General features: G+C 39.0%; 1 protein-coding gene and 1 long non-coding RNA gene across 3 annotated transcripts in view; one reads left to right on the top strand and one right to left on the bottom strand.

The window, feature by feature from the left end:
• Positions 1-20,612, bottom strand: part of TTC33 (tetratricopeptide repeat domain 33) — a 46,008-nt gene extending 25,396 nt beyond the window's left edge. Inside the window, exons 1-2 of the mRNA XM_053968833.1 lie at positions 20,423-20,612; positions 20,018-20,246 (exon numbers count right to left, since the gene is read on the bottom strand). Coding sequence (XP_053824808.1) covers positions 20,018-20,238 — 221 coding nt within the window. The 5' untranslated portion in view covers positions 20,239-20,246; positions 20,423-20,612. The remainder of the gene's footprint in view (positions 1-20,017; positions 20,247-20,422) is intronic.
• LOC128802448 (uncharacterized) lies at positions 9,219-15,545 on the top strand. 2 transcript variants are annotated; one of them, XR_008435436.1, is made up of 3 exons: positions 9,219-9,274; positions 12,385-12,486; positions 13,182-15,545. It is a non-coding gene; the product is annotated as an uncharacterized LOC128802448 (long non-coding RNA). The 2 variants fall into 2 exon arrangements; XR_008435435.1 differs by having other exon boundaries at positions 9,231-9,279.
• Positions 20,613-21,474: the final 862 nt, after the last annotated feature.

Genomic DNA, 21,474 nt, shown 5'->3' with positions numbered 1-21,474 from the left:
ACTATTCAAAATCAGGATATTGACACCTTGACACTTGCAGTGCACAAAGTGAAAATAAGTCTGGTTTATACAGTGAACACACAGCTCTGTTACAAGTGAATCAGCTGAATATACTAGAAAATGAAATAGCTACACAAGTATTTCAAAGACAGCTCTCTCTCACATCTTCCACAGAAGAACAGATGGGAACTACCATTTCATCATGAGCCAAAAGTAATTACCATCTATCATCACAATGAACTACAAGATCGAATTTTTCATGTAAGCACCACTCACCAGTTTCCAAATTTTTACTCCAACCACAAATGTAAATATGGCTAATTTCTATTACTGTATCTATTAGGCAAATGCAGTTTTGAAACTACCTCTGTCAAAGAAAAACTGTGAACTACAATACTGGAGAATGATGAATGAGTTCATATAAAAAATCAAGTACCCTAAAGCAAAAGCCACAGAATCAGGATTCTGGTACCATCTCTGAGAGACACTCCCTCACACAAATTTAATTTCCACACATATGACATGAAAACATAATCTCAAAAAAATTACTCACTACTTTTTCACAATCATTTTTCTGAGACACAGGAATGGAATATATTGCAGTAAATAATTAAAGCAACAAATGACAGAGGAAATGGGGAGCAAGCAAAACTGTCTTTCACAAATGCATTTTTTATTGAATTGTGAGCTGAGGGCTCTGCTGCCTTTGACTTACTTTACCCCATTCTTTACAACCTAGTGAATCACTGTTTCATGGTCCACCTCACTCAGATACTGCAGTTATCTGTAAGCAGACAAGAAAATTTGCAACACAAATGCAAAACAGCTCGGTGTTAATCAAATCTCTTGAAGCTAACTTCCACAACATTTGCTTTTCCTGGGTCAAAACAAAATAAAACCACTTTCATTCCCACGCCATCAGTGTGTGCAATTTCAGGGCTTTGTCCCCAAGGGAGGCTTTGGGAAGCATGTAAGCATGTGCCTATATTTGTCTTTAGTCTTCAAAAATGACATCATCCCTTAAGCGCATAGAGAATTCTAGAGTTGGTTAACAAACAAGTTCAAAGCACATATTTTTCTTTTAAAAAACTCTTTTTTGTTCAGGGAAACAGAACAAGTAAGTTGCATATTACTGAATAAAATCTTAGTTAAAAGACACCAAGTACATGCAATATTCTAGACACTGGATATTCTACATCTTTGTTTCTGGCCCTGCTGCAAATCCTCTCATATTTTTCTCTCTAAGTACGGATTTATATAAAAACTTATATAACATAGAGGAATTTACTCACCTGCAATAGATTAAATCATGCTGACTGTCAGAAGGGCTAAAAATACACTGCTAATCATTTGCAGTAGTCCTGAGAACTTGGTACTGTATTTTTAAAGTGAGAATACCTAATATTTCAAGTTATTGCTACAAGCTGTTAACTCAGACACCAGAGCGTTATTCGGAGAGGAGGAAAGGAACTCCAAGAAATTACACTTCTTTCAGTTAAGTAGTGGTTTTGCTGGTTTAGTTTTGTCTTGAAAACCACAAGTTTTCAATCACAAGTGACTACTGTCACTGACTGCATACCTGATTAACTACAGAAATATTAACAGGCAGACTGCAGTGAGAAGTTTTAGGTTTTTACCATGTAAAAATTGAAGGTGCAGCATGGATAAATGTTTGACCCTCAAGAAGAGACAAAAGAAATAATCTATTTCTACCTGTATTCTATTAACACTAAACTGTCAATTACAAAATAGAACACAAAGATGTGTAAAAATGCACAATGAAATATCTTAATCCACCAGATAGCATGAAACATTTGAAAACTTCTCTACTGACAGGCAAACTTTTCCCCTGTATTTCTCTGATATCTATAGCTGCAAGTTAGGTAACATACCTGTCTTCTATTTAGAAAGGCAGTGCTAACAATAGACTTGTTGATACAGAGGAAACAACAGTGATATTCATATATTAGAAGACATACAAGAGTGCTTAAGAACAGCAGTTGTCAAGACATTCCACACCTCTGAGAAATATTCTCACACAGAAAAACATTTAGTACATTGTATAACTAGTGTTCATTTACAAACATTAAAAAGAATCAATATTAATTACATTCATGTAGTTAAAATTCAGTTTCACATGCTTTTATGTTCAACATTAGTATCAGATTAGACCACAACTGGTAAAAAAGACAGCACCTAAGAATCCCTCTACAGGGTCTAAAAGGTGCTTTCCAACCATCTATGAACATGTGGGTGCTTTGTTAAAGACAGACCTTGTAACTTAACGTAATTAATATTGGGTATTGATAATAATTTTACAAGTGAGATCTCTGTACTAAGCCCAAATAAACAGGAAGAAACAGGAGCTGCAGGAAATTGAAGAAGGAAATAAGTTTTTATTACACCACAGCCTGCTATTTTCATTATTTAAGCAGTAAGAACTGACTATCCTAAGCTTCAAACGAGAATTAATTGTATTGTTTCAGTAAAATCAGTTCACCATTTTAGTATTCTAAACAGAAGCTGCAAATTAATATAAATCAAGTATCAGACATTGCAATAGCTGTAGCATTTTAAGTATTCATAGAGAAGTAGCACATTTTTATTGCTGGAATGAAATTCTAAATAGAAAGCTTTAGTTCCTCAAAATATTTTCAACAGCAGTTCCTCTGAAAGCAGCAGGAAGGAAAAAACTGTTATGCTGCATTTGAAGCAATATTCTGGTCTTGAGAATCACTTGTTCAGATACCCTTTAGACACACAGTAGTAGAGGCCAAAATGATAAGTGGCACCTCTTTTACTCTTATCTGTGAAGACATTTATTCCTTTTAACCTTTTAATTATATGTCCACAGATAGCAGACAGCTCTCTCTTACTTAACATTTTAATCCTAACAGTTCTCAGAAATCTGACACAGAAATTAAGGCTTTAAGTCAATAGACCAAAAAAATTCATTAAATGCTGGGCTTTAAATACCAGCATTCTTCTATCTTTCTCAAAATTATTTACTGCCAAATTATGACGGTCAGCAGTAGGGTATTAACATGATAAAACATTTTGGGAGAGATTATTCAAGAAAACAACAGTATGCTCACATTGTATTCTGATCAGTTCCATCTCATCTAGTTGACATCCTTTTGTTATCAATGTTAAATAATATAATTTCACTTCATTTTCTTTCTTTTTATTACTTACAGCCTCTTTACAATGTTTGCTGATGAATAATAATGACAAAATTTATAGACAAAAACAGACAGAAAGACAAAGATAGGGGAAATGTATACTTTTTTAATGTATTTTCATACTTGAAAAGCAACTTTATTTTTTCATTAAAGTTCCACTACGTTAAGTAGGCAGGTACTCTATAAACCTCCCACATCTGAAACTACTAGAAAGTAATGATTTCAAATTACTATAAAGTACTAATGCAAATACTAGTCAGCAAAAGCAATGAAATCTCCTGAAATAAGTAAAATATAGATGTGTAATAAACAGAACAATCTCTCTGCAAGGACATAAAATACATAGATATACAGACTGTATGGAGACTGGGTATCACTACCTAGAATTAAGGAAATTTATCATAATTCTAAATCTCCCAATAACTAAGAACTCATCCACATGAAAGTGGCAAGAAGAGCAGCAAATTTTCACCACCAGCACTACAGCAGCAAGGAGTGGTGGCATTCAGTGTCACTAGACAAAAACGTTCTGCAAAGAGTCAGATGAGTCACATTTCCATGACAGAGCTGTCTAATCACTTACAATGCTGTTTCTACTGAAATGCAACCTTACAGGAACCATTCAGGCTGAGGGTTTGGGCTGGCACTGTCATTTTGCACAATAAAGCAATGCCTGTCAAAAGAAGAATAGCAAGAACTGTTGGAACTATCGATTTCAATGTTTTTTCCATAGTACAGCATGCAATGCAAAATAAAACATTAAAGATTCAACAGAAGATTAACATATCAGATGTTTTTATCTGTGCTGACTACTGGATAGGAATACTTCAGTGACTTCTTCTGATTATCCCATGTTTCTGAATTCTAACTTGTAAGATTCATTCTCCCTCTTGGTCTTAATTTATGACTCAAATCCTATGCTCCACCTAGCAGGAAACATCTACAAAGAGTATTTTGAGTTCTGAAAGATAGTACCACCAATAGATTCACAACACACTTTCAAGAATACAAACAGGGCAACAGAGACAAGATTGTGAAAAAGCACAGGGCTGTAAAGCATCTATAAACAGGAAGATCCCTTCTGGGAAAACAAAGAAAAACAAAACAAAAAGGAAGCAAAGCTTGATAGCTTCTTGCATTCTGGACAACAGACCTGTATCTCAATTATAAAAACATGCCCTTTAACATATACTCTTTACTACCGTCTCTTTTTACATGTGAGGTTGATTACACTAATGAAATGTACATACTGAAGTCTGACTTACAAAAGTCTAACTCTACAATTCCTTTTCCTGAATTTATGGCTCTACAAACTCTAACAGCATCAACGAATGTTCTTTAGACTTAGACATATACTACCTCACCTTGGTGGTTTTTTCCCAGTTTTCCTCAATATTTATGATTTTTCTCTCTCAATCTCAATTTATTATCAGAATATAAAGACCAAAAGTAAGTAACCTGCACACCCTCACAATCAGTTAAACAAAAAAAAAAAAAGCACAATAAATTACGCAGAAAAAAAAGGGCTAGGTTAAAGATTTTTCATACTTACATAATTCTCAATGTAATAATACCAGTAATTTGCATAAAACTTCCTTAGTTTTTATTACAGCAATTCTGTAAATTAATTAGGACATTTCAATTATTATTGTTCAATTTTAGTATCAATTTCCTTCATTCTTTCTACCAACAGCACTTCTAAATTTTTTCCAGTATTGCTTGCAATTCCTTTCTCACTTTTTAAAAGTGAGAAAAATTGTCTCTTTTCTCACAAAATAAATCAAAACAAATTGTTACTAAAACAAATAATTTCTGAAACCTGATTCATTAAATTCTACCCACAATATTGAGAAGTATCAGAATTCTGCCGTATTTCTGAAAGGCAAATGTCTTACAATGACTCTTCAACCTTCTGGTAAGTCCTTAAGAAGTTGTTCTGCACTCTCCTCACCTACCTCAATTTACTTTCCTGTCCCTGCTTTGCACCAGTATAAAAGCTTTTGCTCCTTGAAGCAAATCAACAGCCTAATCAAGGTTATGACCTGTCCAACAGTTTGTTTTAAAATACCAGGCAGTTCCCCGGTGTAATTCTCCATTTGGAGAAGTACACTGGATAGTCTTACACTGGAATTACACGGGAGAATTACTTTACCAAAGAAAACAGATGCTCTGATAGTAATGAAACTCAATCCATTTGACCAAATAGCATCCTATCACCTTCATACTCAGAGCTCTGCAAAAGGACTTTCTAATCTGACAGTGACAAAAAGATGGTTTAGCAGAGGCTGACTACAACAAAGTTTATTTTCTGGACTGGAAAATTTTCATTTCAATCTCAGCATGTGATCCTACCCCTAGAATGCTTTATGTTCACCTTTTCTGTATCAAGACCCTATTTAGGTCTTTTCTGAGGTCTCAGTAAATATTAATCAAATTCAAATAAGAAATGCTCTTTGAGGACTAGAAGTTGAAACACTTAACTGAATGACAATCTATTTTAAAATATACAATATTTCAAATATATCCAGGAAAATAAATTATGTGAGCAACACCAGGAAAGGTTATCCTTCTGACAAACAGATGACCTTCACTCATAGCCTAGAATTATAAAAACACCTATGTCAACATCCAAACTCACTGAAGGTGAATTTATCATCACGAGAGCCAATTCCCAGGAAAAGAAAAGTTTGTGTTAAATCTTCCAGACAAATACAGCTCACAGAGAATGCAAGGCTGCAGATTCCTTTCAGTAAGTTTATGCTATTCAACATATTTAACTGGTGTCTCCTATTTTTAACAGTAAAAATAGGGCTGTGGAGCCAGCTGAATACAATCCATTATTCACTGCCAAGATCTCTTATCTAAAGACTGTAGCTGAAAAAACCCACAATTATGAACTGCATTTTGTTTAAATGTAATTTCCTAATTTTTGCAGAAGACAAAAAGCTTAAGCCATGCATGGTCTACTACATTGGATTTCTATTCCCAGCTGACAGGTCAAAGACAAAACATTGCTTTAATACTTGTCATTTAGTTGCTAGAGCCAGTAAAACTCCAGAGACTAGCATGAAAATATATCCAATTCGTGCTAAGAATGGCAGCCTGTAAAAATTACTAATTAGTAATTACTAATTAGTTTGAACTGAGTGCAAAATATTTTTTACTTAATTTTTCTGGCAGTCTGATTTTCCTTGAATCTGATGTTTATATGCCACCTGCAAGTCTTTGAGATGTTTTCCTGCATGAACATTCACAACCTTCTGCTGCATATAAGGGACAATTGAGTGTACCTAGCAGAGTCCTACCGGTGCATTTTTTTTTCTCCTCCCAAGTGCATTGTTGAGGTAAAGGGCTTCAGTGTGAGTTTCTCTCACAGCTGGCTTGATTTCTAAAACTGTCTTCATTCTTGTTCTCTTCCTGCATGTTGCTGTGATAAACTGAGACAAGGATTGTTTTTTAAATAGGTGACATGGTGGCAGTATAGCCAGCACTATTGCCATCCTGCAGCAATCAATTTCTGCTAGCAAGTCTGCACTGGTAGATGGCAATTAGAGGTTCATGTGAATTCTTGGATGCAAAAGTCTATCTAGCAGGTTAAAGAACATGCTTGAGCTTAGAGATTTTGCCTATAACTTCAGTTAGGAATTCTAATGGTGCATCTTTTAAATGTAGGCAATTCTATTCTTTATATGGCTAGCATAATACAATTTAGCAAAACCTGGTTATTTACATTAATAATCTAAGCAGTTTTTGTAGAGAAATACAAACTGGGGGCTTTTCCACATCCTTCATAGAATCATGTGTATTGATGATACCATGTATTACAACATGGATACTGATATGTGATCATATCTAATTTTTTTAAAGTGACAGTTTTGTTGTTTTGCTTTTTGTCCAGATCTGGTGTTAAATTCATCTAATTTCTTTTACTTGAATAATGAAACCGTTGAATTTAGAAATATTTTTTTCATAATATTATTTCTCTACATAGGGGAAGCATAGGGGAAAAAATTAAGTGGTTTCCTAATTTAATAACTTTGGCCAGTTGCTCTTTAAGTCTAGTTATTGTTGCTGACAAAGATAATATCCCCCTCCACTGCTGTTGTTTTAACTGTCTCTGTCATTCATGGAATTTAATTTTGAAATAGTAATTTAGTATCCCTTGCTCAATCCTTACTGAACATGATGTGTACCTGTTGTCTGTATCTTCCAAAATTAAAATATACTGATTTTAAGGGAGTGTAATTGCCCATTTGGTTAATTTTTTTTCTGCAGAAGTAGGGTATGGCAGTGTACTTTGTTATAAGGTCCTGGTTCCTGTGTATATGTCAGCTTGTCTTCTAGTGCCCTAAATGGTGTCCTCCATATCCCATGGCATATTGTGAAAGTATTGTTAAACTGAAAAGGATGCTTGGCAGTAAAGACATAGAATAAAAACTCTCTATCAACATCTTGTTCAGCCAAGTCTTTTGAGTGGTAAACTCAAACAGCATATGGGGAAAATTGAGAGTGGTGCATTCTCAGTTTACATTGTAGAAATATTTGATATTGTAGGACTGATGGTTATTAATGAGTTGACCTCATAACATTAGCTACTACCACAAGAATGACTGCTTGGAAGGGTCCTGTAAAATAACATGTGGTCATCAAATTTATATGGACTTCATTTATCGTGTATCTTGACTTCCTCTATTGGTTTTTGTCCCATTGATTTATTTATGTGGCAGTTAACAATGCCGTAATTTTGTAGACAGTTGTTAAATTGTGCTAGGGCAGAGTTAACGGAAAGCTTGGGTGTGTGCATTCTCCCTAGCTTTGGTTGTTTGGAAGTACCCAGTCAAAGACTGCAATTCTATCACTGGGTAAACTGATTTGAGTTGGGGGTCAGTGTGACCCAGTTCTGCTTCCTTTTAATTTCCACTATTTTTCCATGGTCCCATTTTTTTTTTTTTTGTTTTTACCCTGGGGGAAGCCAACTCAAAGTCCCAGTTAGTCACAGCACTGCAGAGGAAGCCTGGCTGGAAAATAGTCTCTTTCTGGTTGCTGCTTCTGATCTGGTTCATAAATGCTTTTGACAAAATAGCCAGAAAAATGGGAGTGAGTGGCCAAACAGCAGGGGAAGTTATTTCATTTATGCTGTGTTGTTGTCTAGTTGTTGCCTGTCTTATGTTACTGTATTGCACATAAAATCTGAAACGGTTATCTGTGAATTTGTTTGCACTTGCAGTTGTCACACTTTTTAAATACTCATCTGTTTTCAAATGAGTCTTTTTGTCTCACGTTGTTAGACTGTGAACAAACTACTTCTAATTAGTTCATAGGGACTTTACTAGCAGTTATTTTCTCAAATTTTAGCAGTACAAACTAAAGTACGCTTTTTTGCTGGGAGGCAGGTGCAGAGAGAGTCCTAACATGACAAAAACGTTAAAAAATATTGTCAGTTACTTTTGGTAAATCATCTGACCCATATGAAATTGGTGATAGATATTGTGTATTTTTCTTAGTAGGCATTTGGGTGACCAGTACATTTGTCCTGGTCTAAAAGAGAAGACTCAGTATTTACAGTATCATCCTCAATTTTATACTATTGTGTTTAAATACTGAAATTCAGATGTTTTAAACTGGAACCATACCTTTCCACCTCTGAATGCTGTCCAGTATACTCGTAACATATAGTCAAAGAAGTAATGCAAGCCTCTCTCTTTTTTTTGTGCCTTCTGAAAAACAGACACAGAAAGTTCGTCCGGGACCGGACAGGGGAGTGGTCACAGGAGTGGCAGGGGAGAAAACCCAATGGCCAGCAGCCTGGGGCTAACTTCCGTGGGGGCGGGGAAAGACACGGGGGGACACACAAGGACACATGGAACCCGTAAGCTAACAAAGACCAGAACCCCAAATCTGAACCCAATACCCAGGATGCAACAAGACATCAATATTTATATTTTTATGTTTTTTATTTACAGTCTAGTATGTTATATTATTAAGTACTACCACAGAGGCATTCTGGGATTAGATTTAACTGTCCTACTGGTCATAAACAGAAGTTGTCTGGAAAGCATGCTACAAATGGGACAAAACAAGAGGACCAGCAAGTAATGTAAAAATCTAGAAACTATTGCTTACTGCCTATAAAAATCTGAGACAAGTACTCATTCATATATAAAAAAAGGACAGAAAAAAGGGAACTGTAAAGCATGAATACTCTACAAAGAGAGATTAACATATACTTTAAAATTAATACATACCAATGAAACACTTAAGAACCCTTTTTTTTATGCTTCTTTGGTTCCAGTAACATTCTCTACATATTTAAATAGGGGGGGGAAATGTTAAGTAAACAGACATATTTTTGAAGAGTTTACTTAAAAAAAAACACTACACAGGACATATCCAGTGAAAAACATAGCTTTTCCTTCATAAAATTGTGTAAATTATATTTCATGCACAGAAGGAATAGACCCTCTAGACATAAATACAAAGGCAGGTAACACAAATTGCCTTCCTTCACCTCCAAAAAAGTGCTGATAGGCCCAATTCCTCTTACGCCCTCACCTACGATTAGATACCTCACCTGAGGTGTTTACAGAAGGACTGCAGCCGTCCTGCAGTCACCCCACTGGCTGTACATATTTGTCCTCACACCGTTAAGAGACCTTGAATGAATACTGATTCTCATCCTGGCTGACAACAACATTAAATTATATGGGATATGCTTAAATTATACGGGATGATACATAGGCACCAATTAAATTATGATTTCTCTGAAGAAAAATATAACTATATCTATAAATACATATATAAATGATTCCACAGTCTACAGCTGGCAGATGAATATTCCTTCTGCTTCTATTTACAAATACATACATACATAAATACATAAATATGAACACATTCAAATACAGATGGCTCATATGGTGTCACATTTCAATATCCTCAAGGAACAACAATTCTAACAAATAGTACTCTCAAAACTATTCAAACTCTGGGAACAGATTAAATAATCTACAATTCTTGCACTCACTCTCAGAAAAATCTGCACTAAATTAGTAATAATTTCATAACTGAACTCCTGCTTTGACAAATAATAACCAGCTGTTGGAAAATAATGTTTCCCAGAATGAAAAGAAAATAGCTAATTTAAAGATAAATAACAACTTAAACAAGAATAACTACTTAAGCAGTCTGCAAAGAACTTACTTCTCAATGAAAGGGGCCAGCTAAATGCATGACCAGGATGCAGCAACTCTATCAGTAAGTGATGAACAAAATAAAGCTAGCAGTAAAAATTAACTTAGAAAAAATAATTAATGTTTTACTTTACATAACAGCTTACAGAAGGGCACTGCAAAACACTCCCTGCACTTTTTTAATTCTGTAGAAAGGTTATGAGGCCTGAAAAAAAAAAAAAAAACCCATACGTTCTGACTAGTAAGAGAGAAGCTGTAACATGCTTTCTCCAAAAAACAAAGGTACAAAGCCCATACTTGTTCAGTCTTTTCTGTTTAAGCTCATGTGTTCTGCACCCAGGACTTCCAGCTTACACACCCTTTGTTTCTTTAGTGAGCATATGATGAGTGCAGGATTCCCAAGGAAGTGTAACAGTGAGGAAGTTTTATACAGACACAATATAGACAGTAATGCTGAACACTGAAAAACTTTAAAAAGTGATCAGGTACTTTGACTAGAACTCATGACAGTTTTAATGAGGCCCCTATTTGCATTGTATAATTTTACTTACAGTGTGAAATCTACTTATGTTCTCTGCATTTTGCATGACTGACGCAAAAAAACTCTCAACCTAATCAAATTATTACTGATACTAAAACTTTTCATTTTGTTTGCAGAACACTGGTATTGGTAATTCACTCTGAAGGATGTAAGCATGATATATAATAGCTAATTATATCTGCAAATTGCCTCCAAATTCATACTTATTTTCAAATTTATTTTCAGCCTAAAAGGAACAGTAGGCATGAGTACTTACGACATACTTCAGATTTCATTATAAGTATTTTCCAGCAATTTCTCCTACATTTAATCATAAAAATCCAAACTGTGTAGGGCTTTCAGAATATTCTTATGAAAGAGTCAACACTGCAAATATACTATAACAGAAGCCTAACAGAAATTTAGACTTTATTCTTGAAGCCAGACACTGAAGTTCATAGACTCTTAGATTATCTACTGAATCAATCCTTCTAATTTTTTTTAATTTAAAGCATCTTTGCTTTAAATGAGATCAGTTAGCAGAGATGGTAAGAAGGCAGTGCAGTTTTTAAAATCTGTCTCCTTACTAGAAGTATTCCACCAAAGATACTTGTACTAGTGAATTAAAATTTTAAAAGTTACAGGAACTACCTTCTGTATTCTAAATGCTGAAGTTTTAATGGGATATACTTACAAAAAGGCCAAGATTAGAATGAAACTCTAGAGATCATCTAATCCAATCAGCTGCTCAAAACAGGGTAAGCTAAAGCGTCAGCTGAGGCTCCTGTCCACAGTATCAATATAGATGGACAAACCACACCATTCCCCATCAGTCTGTCAGCTCCCAGGAACCATGCCCTGTTGTCAAAACCTTTCAAGTGCAGTTGCACATTCTTTGTGATGACATCAACTAGCTCCTGCAGCACTCCGAGATGGACCCCATTAGGTACCATGAACTTCTCTACATCAGGTTTATCTAAACACTTTAGTCTGACTCACAAAGGGCAAGTCTTCCTTGAGACAGACTTTCCCTGTGGTCAGTTGGACCTGGGGTTCCTGAAGGCAAAGCAGACAGCGAGTGTCTGTTCTGCATCCTTTGTCACTAGATTCTCCACCTCATTCAGTAGAAGACCCAGATTTTTCTTTGTTTTCCTGTTGTTACTGTCCAAGCCTTTCTTCTTGCTGGCGTTCACATCCCTCCCCAGATTCAATTCCACATGGGCTTTGGCTTTGCTAACTTCATCCCTGCCCCTGCATACTCAGACAGAGTCTCTGTGGTCTGACTGAGTTACACAACTCTGCTCTCACCTGTTGTAAATATCCATTTTAGGTCTGGATTTTGTCAGGAGCTTATATATCCACAAAGCATTCTTATTCACCTTTTCATAATTTCATTGGGAAGAACTACTCTTGAGTTTAGGGGAGAAAACTTGAAACAAATGCTACCTGCTCTCCCTGGATCCCTCTTCTCTCTAACACAACCTATTTTTTCTAGGCTACTCTACAATATAACTCAGCTGATTAAACTGGTGAAAGGTTCTTGCCAAAGACAGCTGCTGGGATCTTCTGGGAAACCTCTTTATTAACACTGTATTATGTAAGTAACATCAGTTTTATTGACTGAAACTTGAAAAGCAATTTCAACACAATGATGTCTATCCTTTGCCATCTTAGTTCCATCAAAATGAATTAGTAATATAATCTAAAAACAATTTTATTACTTTCATAACTAATGTTTAATCAAGTACTTACCATAATCTAAACCTAAAACACATGGGTAAATGGAATAAATGCAAGTGTTAAAATCTGCTCCACCTGATAGGCATATTTTTTCAGTAAACACTTGACTTACCACTACACTAAGCATACTTTTTAAAGGTGTGTGCCTCATCATCTGACAACCTACAGTGTCTAGTGAAAAAACCAAACTGAATTACAGTGTATATAGCTAAAGAATCACTAACTGGGAGAATCACATCTGGGAGTCATGCTGGCATTCACATCAAGAGAAAAAAGTCTCAGCTGCTAAAATGTGGAAAAATGACCCTTCAGAAAAGTTCAGTTATTTTCAATAGATTAGAAAATGAAGCAATTCTAAATAATTAATCCCTCTAGAAAAGTAAACAGTTTCATGGAAATTGGCCTGCTATCTGGTCTAGTCACTGTACTTTGACATATCCTTGTTTAATTTGCTATTGCAAAAACTAAGGGAAATAAGAAGTAAAATATTATTAATCAGTCTAATCTAGACACTAAGAGACAAAGTGAAAGGTTTTTTTTTTTTTAATATAGGGGAACCTCTAATGTAGGAGTGTTCCAGCTAAAAACATGACCTTCCCAATCAAGATGGAATTTTTTACTCTTTTTGTAGTCTATAAACATCATCAGAAGCAAAAGCGATATTAACTTGTACTTGGCAAAACTGAAAAAAAAAATACAAATAATTGAGAATTTAAACCTGATAGCATCCAACAGAACGCTACGTCCAACGCATCTACTTCCAAGAGAAACCCTGCACCTCTTCAGGGCACACTGAGAAGAGCTCTATCGCCACTTACTGGGCAGCTACAGAAGTCTGAGGTTTGAAAACAGCACAGGGATGATTGCAGAGCCCACTGCACGGACAGGCAACTCGTTTACACTGAGGACACAAGTCTGACAGAAGTTTTTCTCCCTGCATTTAGCTCTCACATGCCATGTATTTAAGGGCGTCATACTTTACCTGCACCTCAGCCATTTCTAAACCGTATGGCCAGAGCCAAAGGCTTACCTTCCTCCCACAGTCAAATAACACTGTAATGACAAATTGCTATGTTCAAAATACTAAGATAGAACATGTGAACTTAGGCTGGATTTAAAACAGTGTAGGACTGTCAACACAAATAACTGGATTGTGGTTGCTGGGTTTTGGTATTGCTTTCAGCTGTCTTTTTTTATTAACTCCAGTGTATGTGGGCACATCCACACTTGGTGTCTCAAGATCGATAATTCACCAGTATTTTAAGTTTCCTATAAGCAAACAGACAATATTCTGTTCATAGAAATCACAGACTACCCCGAGTTGGAAGGGATCCGCAGGGATCATCAAAGGCCACCTCCTTGCTCTGCATAAGACAGGAATAGCACCATGGGCCTGTTCCCAAAAGACTGTATGTTTGTACATATTTGTTCCCCTGCTCCTTCTCACACATCAAACAAGCATACAAATGTGATACTTCTTCCACACATCTGCCTTTTCTTGCTGTTCTGACAAGATCACTCATTTACAAGCCATGTTCAACACTGCCTACTTATCAAATTTCTAGGACAGTGTTTTTCACAGTAACACCCCCACTGTGACGATCAACTTAGTTTAACAGGTTTTTCTGGTAGACTCTTAATCTTTCTTCCCATCCCACAAAAAAATGCAAAATATGGATCAGACACTGTCGTCTTCATCACTGTTTTTCTTCTGTTTGTCTGTTTTGGCTTATCAGGTTCATGTATACACATTACAGCAGGTATAAATACACCTCAAAGAGTTCCAGGAAAGCTGAAAACCCACAGAGGGTTTTCACCACCTCCTAAACAATCCCCCCATACCACTTCCCAACTTTGACAGCAAGCAAGTAACACAGGCTGCATACATTCTGGTGCCTGAGAAGCTCATTCATTATTCTCGTCCCCAGAGAAGCACTGAGACCCAATCTTACAAACACCGAACAGTGAAATCTCACTTATCCATACAAACAGGCTTATGATGTACACAGAGACTAACAAAACCATGGTGGGACTTGTAACACCATCACTGCCTTCCTTTACCCTAAATATAAGCTGAGCACACTAATAAAGCATAAACGTGGTAATGACTATTTTAGCTAAGTAATCGTGGGCCTGCTTATAAAATTCATCATATTAATTTCTGCCAGGCACGTTACCTCAGAGTCTCTCTACTGTAAGAAATTAATTTCTTACTTCCCCTCTTTACTTTTTTTACCCCCTGCTTCTTCACAAGTTTTTCTTTTAGGATCCCCTCCACTCCACAAGTAACACCAACCAAGAACCAACCTTTGTTACTTTCTAATGCTAGGTCTTTGCTTTTCTTCTAGAACACTGCACAATCCTTCTCAGATCTTTTTTTAACTGTTACCACACTTTTTATTTCAGGACACAATCCACCTTACGTATATAATTATTTACATGAGTCTGCTTATGCTGCACAAATGCGTATTTCAAGAAATAGACCTATGTGGTCTAGGCCTGAACACAATCACAGCAACCACTTTCAGTCAGAAAGAGTAAAACCTATGTGAATATTTTTTTAAAAGAGAAAATCTGTATGAAAGTTATGTACCCCAAAAGCACCATATCACCATCATTACCTGAACTGTAGAGTGTGCTGGAGTAACTAATAAAAAGTGTAAGTTCATTTGAGAACTTCTGTTGAGCCTCAGATATGAATGTTAACTTCTTCAGCATACATGTTGTAAGCCATTCAGAGTTTCTCAGTAGTTCTTATAAGCACTTCTGATGAGAGATAGCTCTCCCTAAATTCACAAAAAATGCTTACACTGCTACTTATGCATGGGTGAAGTTTTTGTATTGTTTTCTAACCGACAGGTAATGGAGAACTCAGTTTCTAAGACCAAGTGAAGATATTAAAAGCATCAAAAATTACCTGCTGTTCAGTGTGTCCCTGCCCTAAACCACATCTACAACACAGTATCTGCCACTCTCTCTGTCAAGAGACTTACTGCACTTTAAAAATACACAAAAAAAAATCAAAAAAGAACACAAAGGAAAGATACACAATATCCAAAGCAAAATACAAGGAAGGCATATGTATAACAGAAGACAGAAATAAAAAAAAATGAATCTGTTTAATATAGGTAAGTACAGAATGTATTAGTGATACAAGATTAGATAAAAATATTTAGCAATCTCTATATTCCTAAAAGGACAGAATGGATCTACTTTTCTGTAGACCAATCTATGATTTATTTCTGGTGTTAAAAACAGAGATGTTAATTGACTATCAATTTGTACATTTTGTGTTTTCAACTATTAATATTAATGTAACCCATTTATGCAACTAGTGCATTAAATCCATTGATTAATACAATGGTGGGATGCTTAAAACTTACTAAGTTTAATTTAGTTTTAATTTAAACTCAACTTTAAAAGGCTTTAAAATTTCATTCAGAAATTACAGGCCTCATGAACACAAAAGAATCAACTGAAGTCACTCACTGAACAGTGTCATTATTTAAATGACCAGTTAAAAGAGGAAACTGTATTTAAATATTTGAAAATAAGCCTTTTCTCAAAGAGATTTTGTATTTATTCATTACTTTTTCTTTTAATCAAACCCAACCATACTCACAGTATGTTTATTACGATATATAAACCTGCCTGCATTAAACTTCCAAGTTATTCTCTTTTCCACATTGCCCAGGGAACCCTTTTTTAGCATGATACTTCTTAAGACAAAAAGCTTAACAGCACAGGAGCACCTACTGACATTTTGGTAATATTTCTACCAGGAAAATAATATCTCTGATCTGGGACAATAAAGATGCTCTTAAAAGAAAAGAAAGGATAAAAATTCGTATGTCAAAGAATTCTGAAGATTTTAAAGGTACTACTCTCAGAACTGTTTCTTCCCCCTCCAGTGAATATCTGGCCAAATTATGTAGTTAATATATAATTCATAGTCTACCTCTCCCTCTCCTAACACACCTCGACTCCAAAAGGACTTCCTGTTTGAAGCACAACAACACAATGGAACCACTCTTGCAATACCCTTCCAGAACTGGCAAACTCCCAATACTAGGAGGGCTATCGTAGAAGCTCCCTGTACCTGACTTAAAGCACTAGGCAGATTAAGAGTGTAATAGCTGCTTGGCAGTATTTGCCTGGGCACTGTGCACAGGCAAATAGGCTTACTCCCAGTAAGGGAAAAAGACACATTTTCAAGAGTGGCTAAAGTGTTACCTGTGGTATGGCTTATGACCCTGCATCTTATTTACCCTTTCAGCTTTCAGATCCAGTCAGTTTTTCATCTCTTGACTTCTGTAATCACAGAATAACTAGGTTGGAATAGACCTTCAAGATCATCAAGTCCAACCCATGCCCTAACATCTCAACTAAACCATGGCAGTGAGTGCCATATCCAGTCTTTTTTTAAACAACTCCAGGGATGCTGACTCCACCACCACCCTGGCAGACCATTCCACTACTTTATCACTCCTTCCATAAAAAACTTATTCCTAATATCCAACCTACATTTCCCTTGGCGCAGCTTGAGACTGTGTCCTCTGGTTCTGTCAGTGGCTGCCTGGTGAAAGAGACCAACCCCCACCTGACTACAGCCAGCTACTGCTGTATCCCAGGTTTGGGTTCAGACTGGGGGGTCTGATATGTGTTAGCCAGTTCTGTGTACCCCCCGTGCACCCCCCGTGTTCCCCCCTCCCCCCCCCGCGGTGGTCCGCTCCCAGCCACTTACCATTGGAGCTCACCATGCCAGTCCTGTAACTACTCCCCTGTTCACTCCGGAGAGTTCTGTGTCTGTCACCCCGCTCCTGCAACTCCATTCGCCCCGCAGCCCGTGTCCGCCCCTGTTGCATCCCCGTTGGTTACCCGGAGCCACGTCACTCCCCCGTAGCCTACCCCCATTGGGTGAGGGGGGCTTCTGCCTCCTTCGCCCCGCCCCCTATAAAACCTCATGCCTTCTTTTGTTTGGAGTCATTTTCGTCCATGCGGTGCTGGGAACGAGTCGGGGCTTCTCCACCGCAGCTCCCCACAGACATTAAAGCTCTCCAGCCAACCACATGGACAGAGTGGACAATTCTTTCGCCTCTTTGTCTCGTCCCTTGCGCCAACGGCAGAACGCGGCCAGCCTGCCCTAGTGCGCAGAAAGCAGAAGCGCCCGGGAATTGCGGGCACCCCGGTCCCACCAAGAAGTAGCGCCTGTGCCAGGCACTCCGGAGATGCCTGGGACCAGGGAAAAACAAGCAACGCCGCAGCTACCCTTCAGGAAGTTGTAGAGAGTGATAAGGTCGCACCTGAGTCTCCTTTTCTCCAGGCTAAACACCCCCAGCTCCCTCAGCCGTTCCTCACAGGGCTTGTGTTCCAAGCCCCTCACCACCCTTACTGCCCTCCTCTGGATGTGCTCAAGCGTCTCAACGTCCTTCCCAAACTGAGGGGTCAGAACTGGTGTGGCCTCACCAGTGCCAAGTACAGGGAAAGAATGTAGCCTGCTCCTGCTGGCCACACTGCTCCTGATACAGGCCAGGATGCCATTGGCCTTCTTGGGCACCAGGGCACACTGACTGCTGGCCCATGTTCAATCGGCTGTCGACCAGTCCCTTTCTGCCTGGGCACTGTCCAGCCACACCGTCCCCAGCCTGTAGCATAGCATAGCAGGGGGTTATTGTGGCCAAAATGCAGGACTCGGCACTTGGACTTATTAAACTTCATCCTATTGGACTCTGCCCATCCATCCAACTGTTCCAGGTCTCTCTGTAGAGCCCTCCTACCTTCCAACCGATCAACACATGGTCCTAGCTTAGTGATGCCCGCAAATTTACTAATGGAAGATTCAATACCCTCATCCATGTCATCAATAAAAATAATGAACAGAACTGGCGGCAGCACAGATCCCTGAGGGACACCCCTGGTGACTGTCCCCAGCTGGATGCAGCACCGTTCACCATCACTCTCTGGGCCCGGCCATCCAGCCAGTTCTGAACCCAGCAAAGAGTGCTCCTGTCCAAGCCATGGGCTGCCAGCTTTTCCAGGAGTGTGTTGTGGGAGACAGTGTCAAAGGCCTTGCTGAAGTTCAAATAGACAACAATCACAGCCTTTCCTGCATCCACCAGGAGAGTCACCTGGTCATTAAAGGAGAGTAGGTTGGTAAAACATGACCTACTCCTCCTAAACCCCTGCTGGCTGGGTCTGATACCCTGGCCATTCTATAAGTGCTGCATGATGACACTCAGTATAAATTGCTCCATTATCTTACCAGGTACTGAGGTCAGGCTGACTGTCTATAATTACCAGGATCCTCCTTCCCACCCTTTTTATGAATGGGTGTCACACTGGCCAGCTTCCAGACACCTTCCAGTCACCAGTGAGCCAGGACTGTTGGTAAACGATGGAGACTGGCTTTGCATGCTCATCTGGGACCCTGGGATGGATCCCATCTGGTCCCATAGATTTATGAACATCCAAGCAGCTCAGCAGTTCTCTGACTGCCTCCTCCTCCATAACAGGGGGACCACCCTGCTCCCTGACACCAGAGGACAGTTGTCCTGAGGAGAAGCTGTCTTCCCACTAAAGACTGAGGCAAAGGAGGCATTAAGCACCTCTGCCTTCTCTTCATCTGCAGTTACAATGTTCCCTCCCACACCCAGTAGAGAACAAAGGATGGTCTTACCCTTCCTTTTTGCCATTAATATATTTGTAAAAACATTTTTTGTTATTCTTTACAAAAGTTGCCAAATTAACTTTGAACTGAGCTTTGGCCTCCCTAATTTTTTTCCTATATGCCCTAGCAACCCCCTTGGAATACTTCCTGAGAGGCCTAACCCTCCTTCCAAAGATGATGGATTCTCTTTTTATTCCTAAATTCCTTCAAAACCTTGTTGCCCACCCAGGCTGGACATATGCCTCGTCGACTCATCTTTTGGCACACAGGGACAGTCTGTTCCTGTGCCCTCAAAATCTCTGTTTTGAACCAAGCCCACCTTTCCTGGACTCCTTCGTTTCTAAGGGCAGCTTCCCAAGGAACTCTCTGAATAAGTTTCCTAAATAGTCTGCCCTCCAGAAGTCCAGCATAAAAGTCTTATTGATATTCCTCCCGATTTCACCAAATATTGAGAACTCTAATTCCATGATCACTATGCCCCAGGTGGCAACATTTGCTGTTGTTATGAGAACATGCGAAGATAAGGTAGAATATATACTTTGTTTCCCAGCTGACCAGAGACAAAAACTTATTTAGTACCTGACAGTAAAGGCAGAATGAAAGAAATTATGGAAATTATCAGTGCAGATACTAGCAAATTACTAGTGTTTAGAGAAGAGATTAAACTATCATGCAGCAGCTTTTCAGTCAATGAAAAAAAAGAGTAGGACAACATGAGTACCTCCTATTTTCAGCCAAATTTGCCCCTTCATCCTTGAGCTCCTTACTTTTCCTTATACAATCTTCTAAAAGAACTTCCTTTCTTCTCTTAGCTGCGAGCACCCAGTTACCATCATCATCGTCACCCAGATCCTTGTCATCTGCAGCTTCTGCTTCGAACTGCTGAGAAGTAGCTTTTGAGACCTTCTCACCAATCTTTCTCTTCCACCCAAAAGAAGCCATCTGTACAACTAGGAAGAATGCATTTTAAGCAGTTAGGTAATTTTGCTTTTAAGTACACAGCAGGAAAATCACCCTTCGCTCATCTCGAAGCTAAAACAGTAATACAGAGCGGCACTCCCCCACACAAAATTTAGCCGATCGGCTGCCACTGAGGCACGCACAACCCTGACACCCGCAGCGGTACCTGGCGCAGCCTCCGGCCGCCTCTCCCGGCTGGAAGCGGCAGGAAGCGGAAAGGCGGGGCGGCACGGCAGGAACCGGGCAGGAGCAGGAAAAAGTGAGGGCGGTGGCAGTGCCCGAGGCCCCGGCAGGGACAGCCGGGAGCTGTAGTTCGCCCGGGCGCGGGGCGGCAGGGCCGCTTGGGCGCCGTGAGGCGCCCGGCGGCCCCCCGCTTCTGTGCGTATGAGGCAGCGGTGGAGAGCGGGGGCGAAGGGGACAAAACAGCCGGGCGTGGGAGTGCCACCGCCCGCGGTGCTCGAGTGTCACACAGGGACAGGTGCGGGACGACGGGGATGTCCCCCGCGTGTACCGACTGCGCCCTGGGACAGCAACCACCCACCACGGACAGGCGGCTCCGGCCGGGAAGTCCCCTAAGAAGTGACCCAGGCTCACAAGCACGGGTTTTTCCTCTAAAGGGGAAAAAAACACCACCACAACTAGAACACGAAGAAAAGAACAAAACCAGGGAAAAAAAAAAGGAAAAAAACCAACAAAACAAACAAACAAATCCTACCATCCTCCCAAAAAAACTCAAAACCATAAAAAAAAACCCAACACAAAAACCCAAACCAAACAAAAAAATCTCAACTCTTCTCCCTCCCAAAAATACAAAAAAATAATAAGAAAAAAAACAACAAAGAAACTCAACAAAAAGAGAAGACAGGGTTTAAAACTGCAGGGCAGCACTATTTAAAACTGGCCCCTACTTACAGGGACCAATATGGAGAGAAAAGCCCCATCCATGGTGCACAGGAAAGGCTGAGTGAAGATGCAAGAGGACATGCATCTTTGATGTATCTCAGAGGAATCTGAGACGGAACAAACCCTGACCACATCTTTTGCATCGTGATGTATCGCGATGCAAAAGATGTGGTCAGGGTTTGTTCCGTCTCAAATTCCTTTCCTGCAGCAAAAGTTTACAAGATTGAGGGGGAAAGGGTCAGCTGGATCAGGTGAGTATAGCTGGTGCACCAGCCTGTCCGGCTGGGAAATCTGCTGTAATTTTTGTCATGTTGC

The sequence above is a fragment of the Vidua chalybeata genome, chromosome Z (genome assembly GCF_026979565.1).
Source record: "Vidua chalybeata isolate OUT-0048 chromosome Z, bVidCha1 merged haplotype, whole genome shotgun sequence".
In the NCBI taxonomy this organism is placed as follows: Eukaryota; Metazoa; Chordata; class Aves; order Passeriformes; family Viduidae; genus Vidua; species Vidua chalybeata.
Note: the sequence above shows the minus strand (reverse complement) of the source record. Positions and strands in the feature narration are given on the sequence as shown.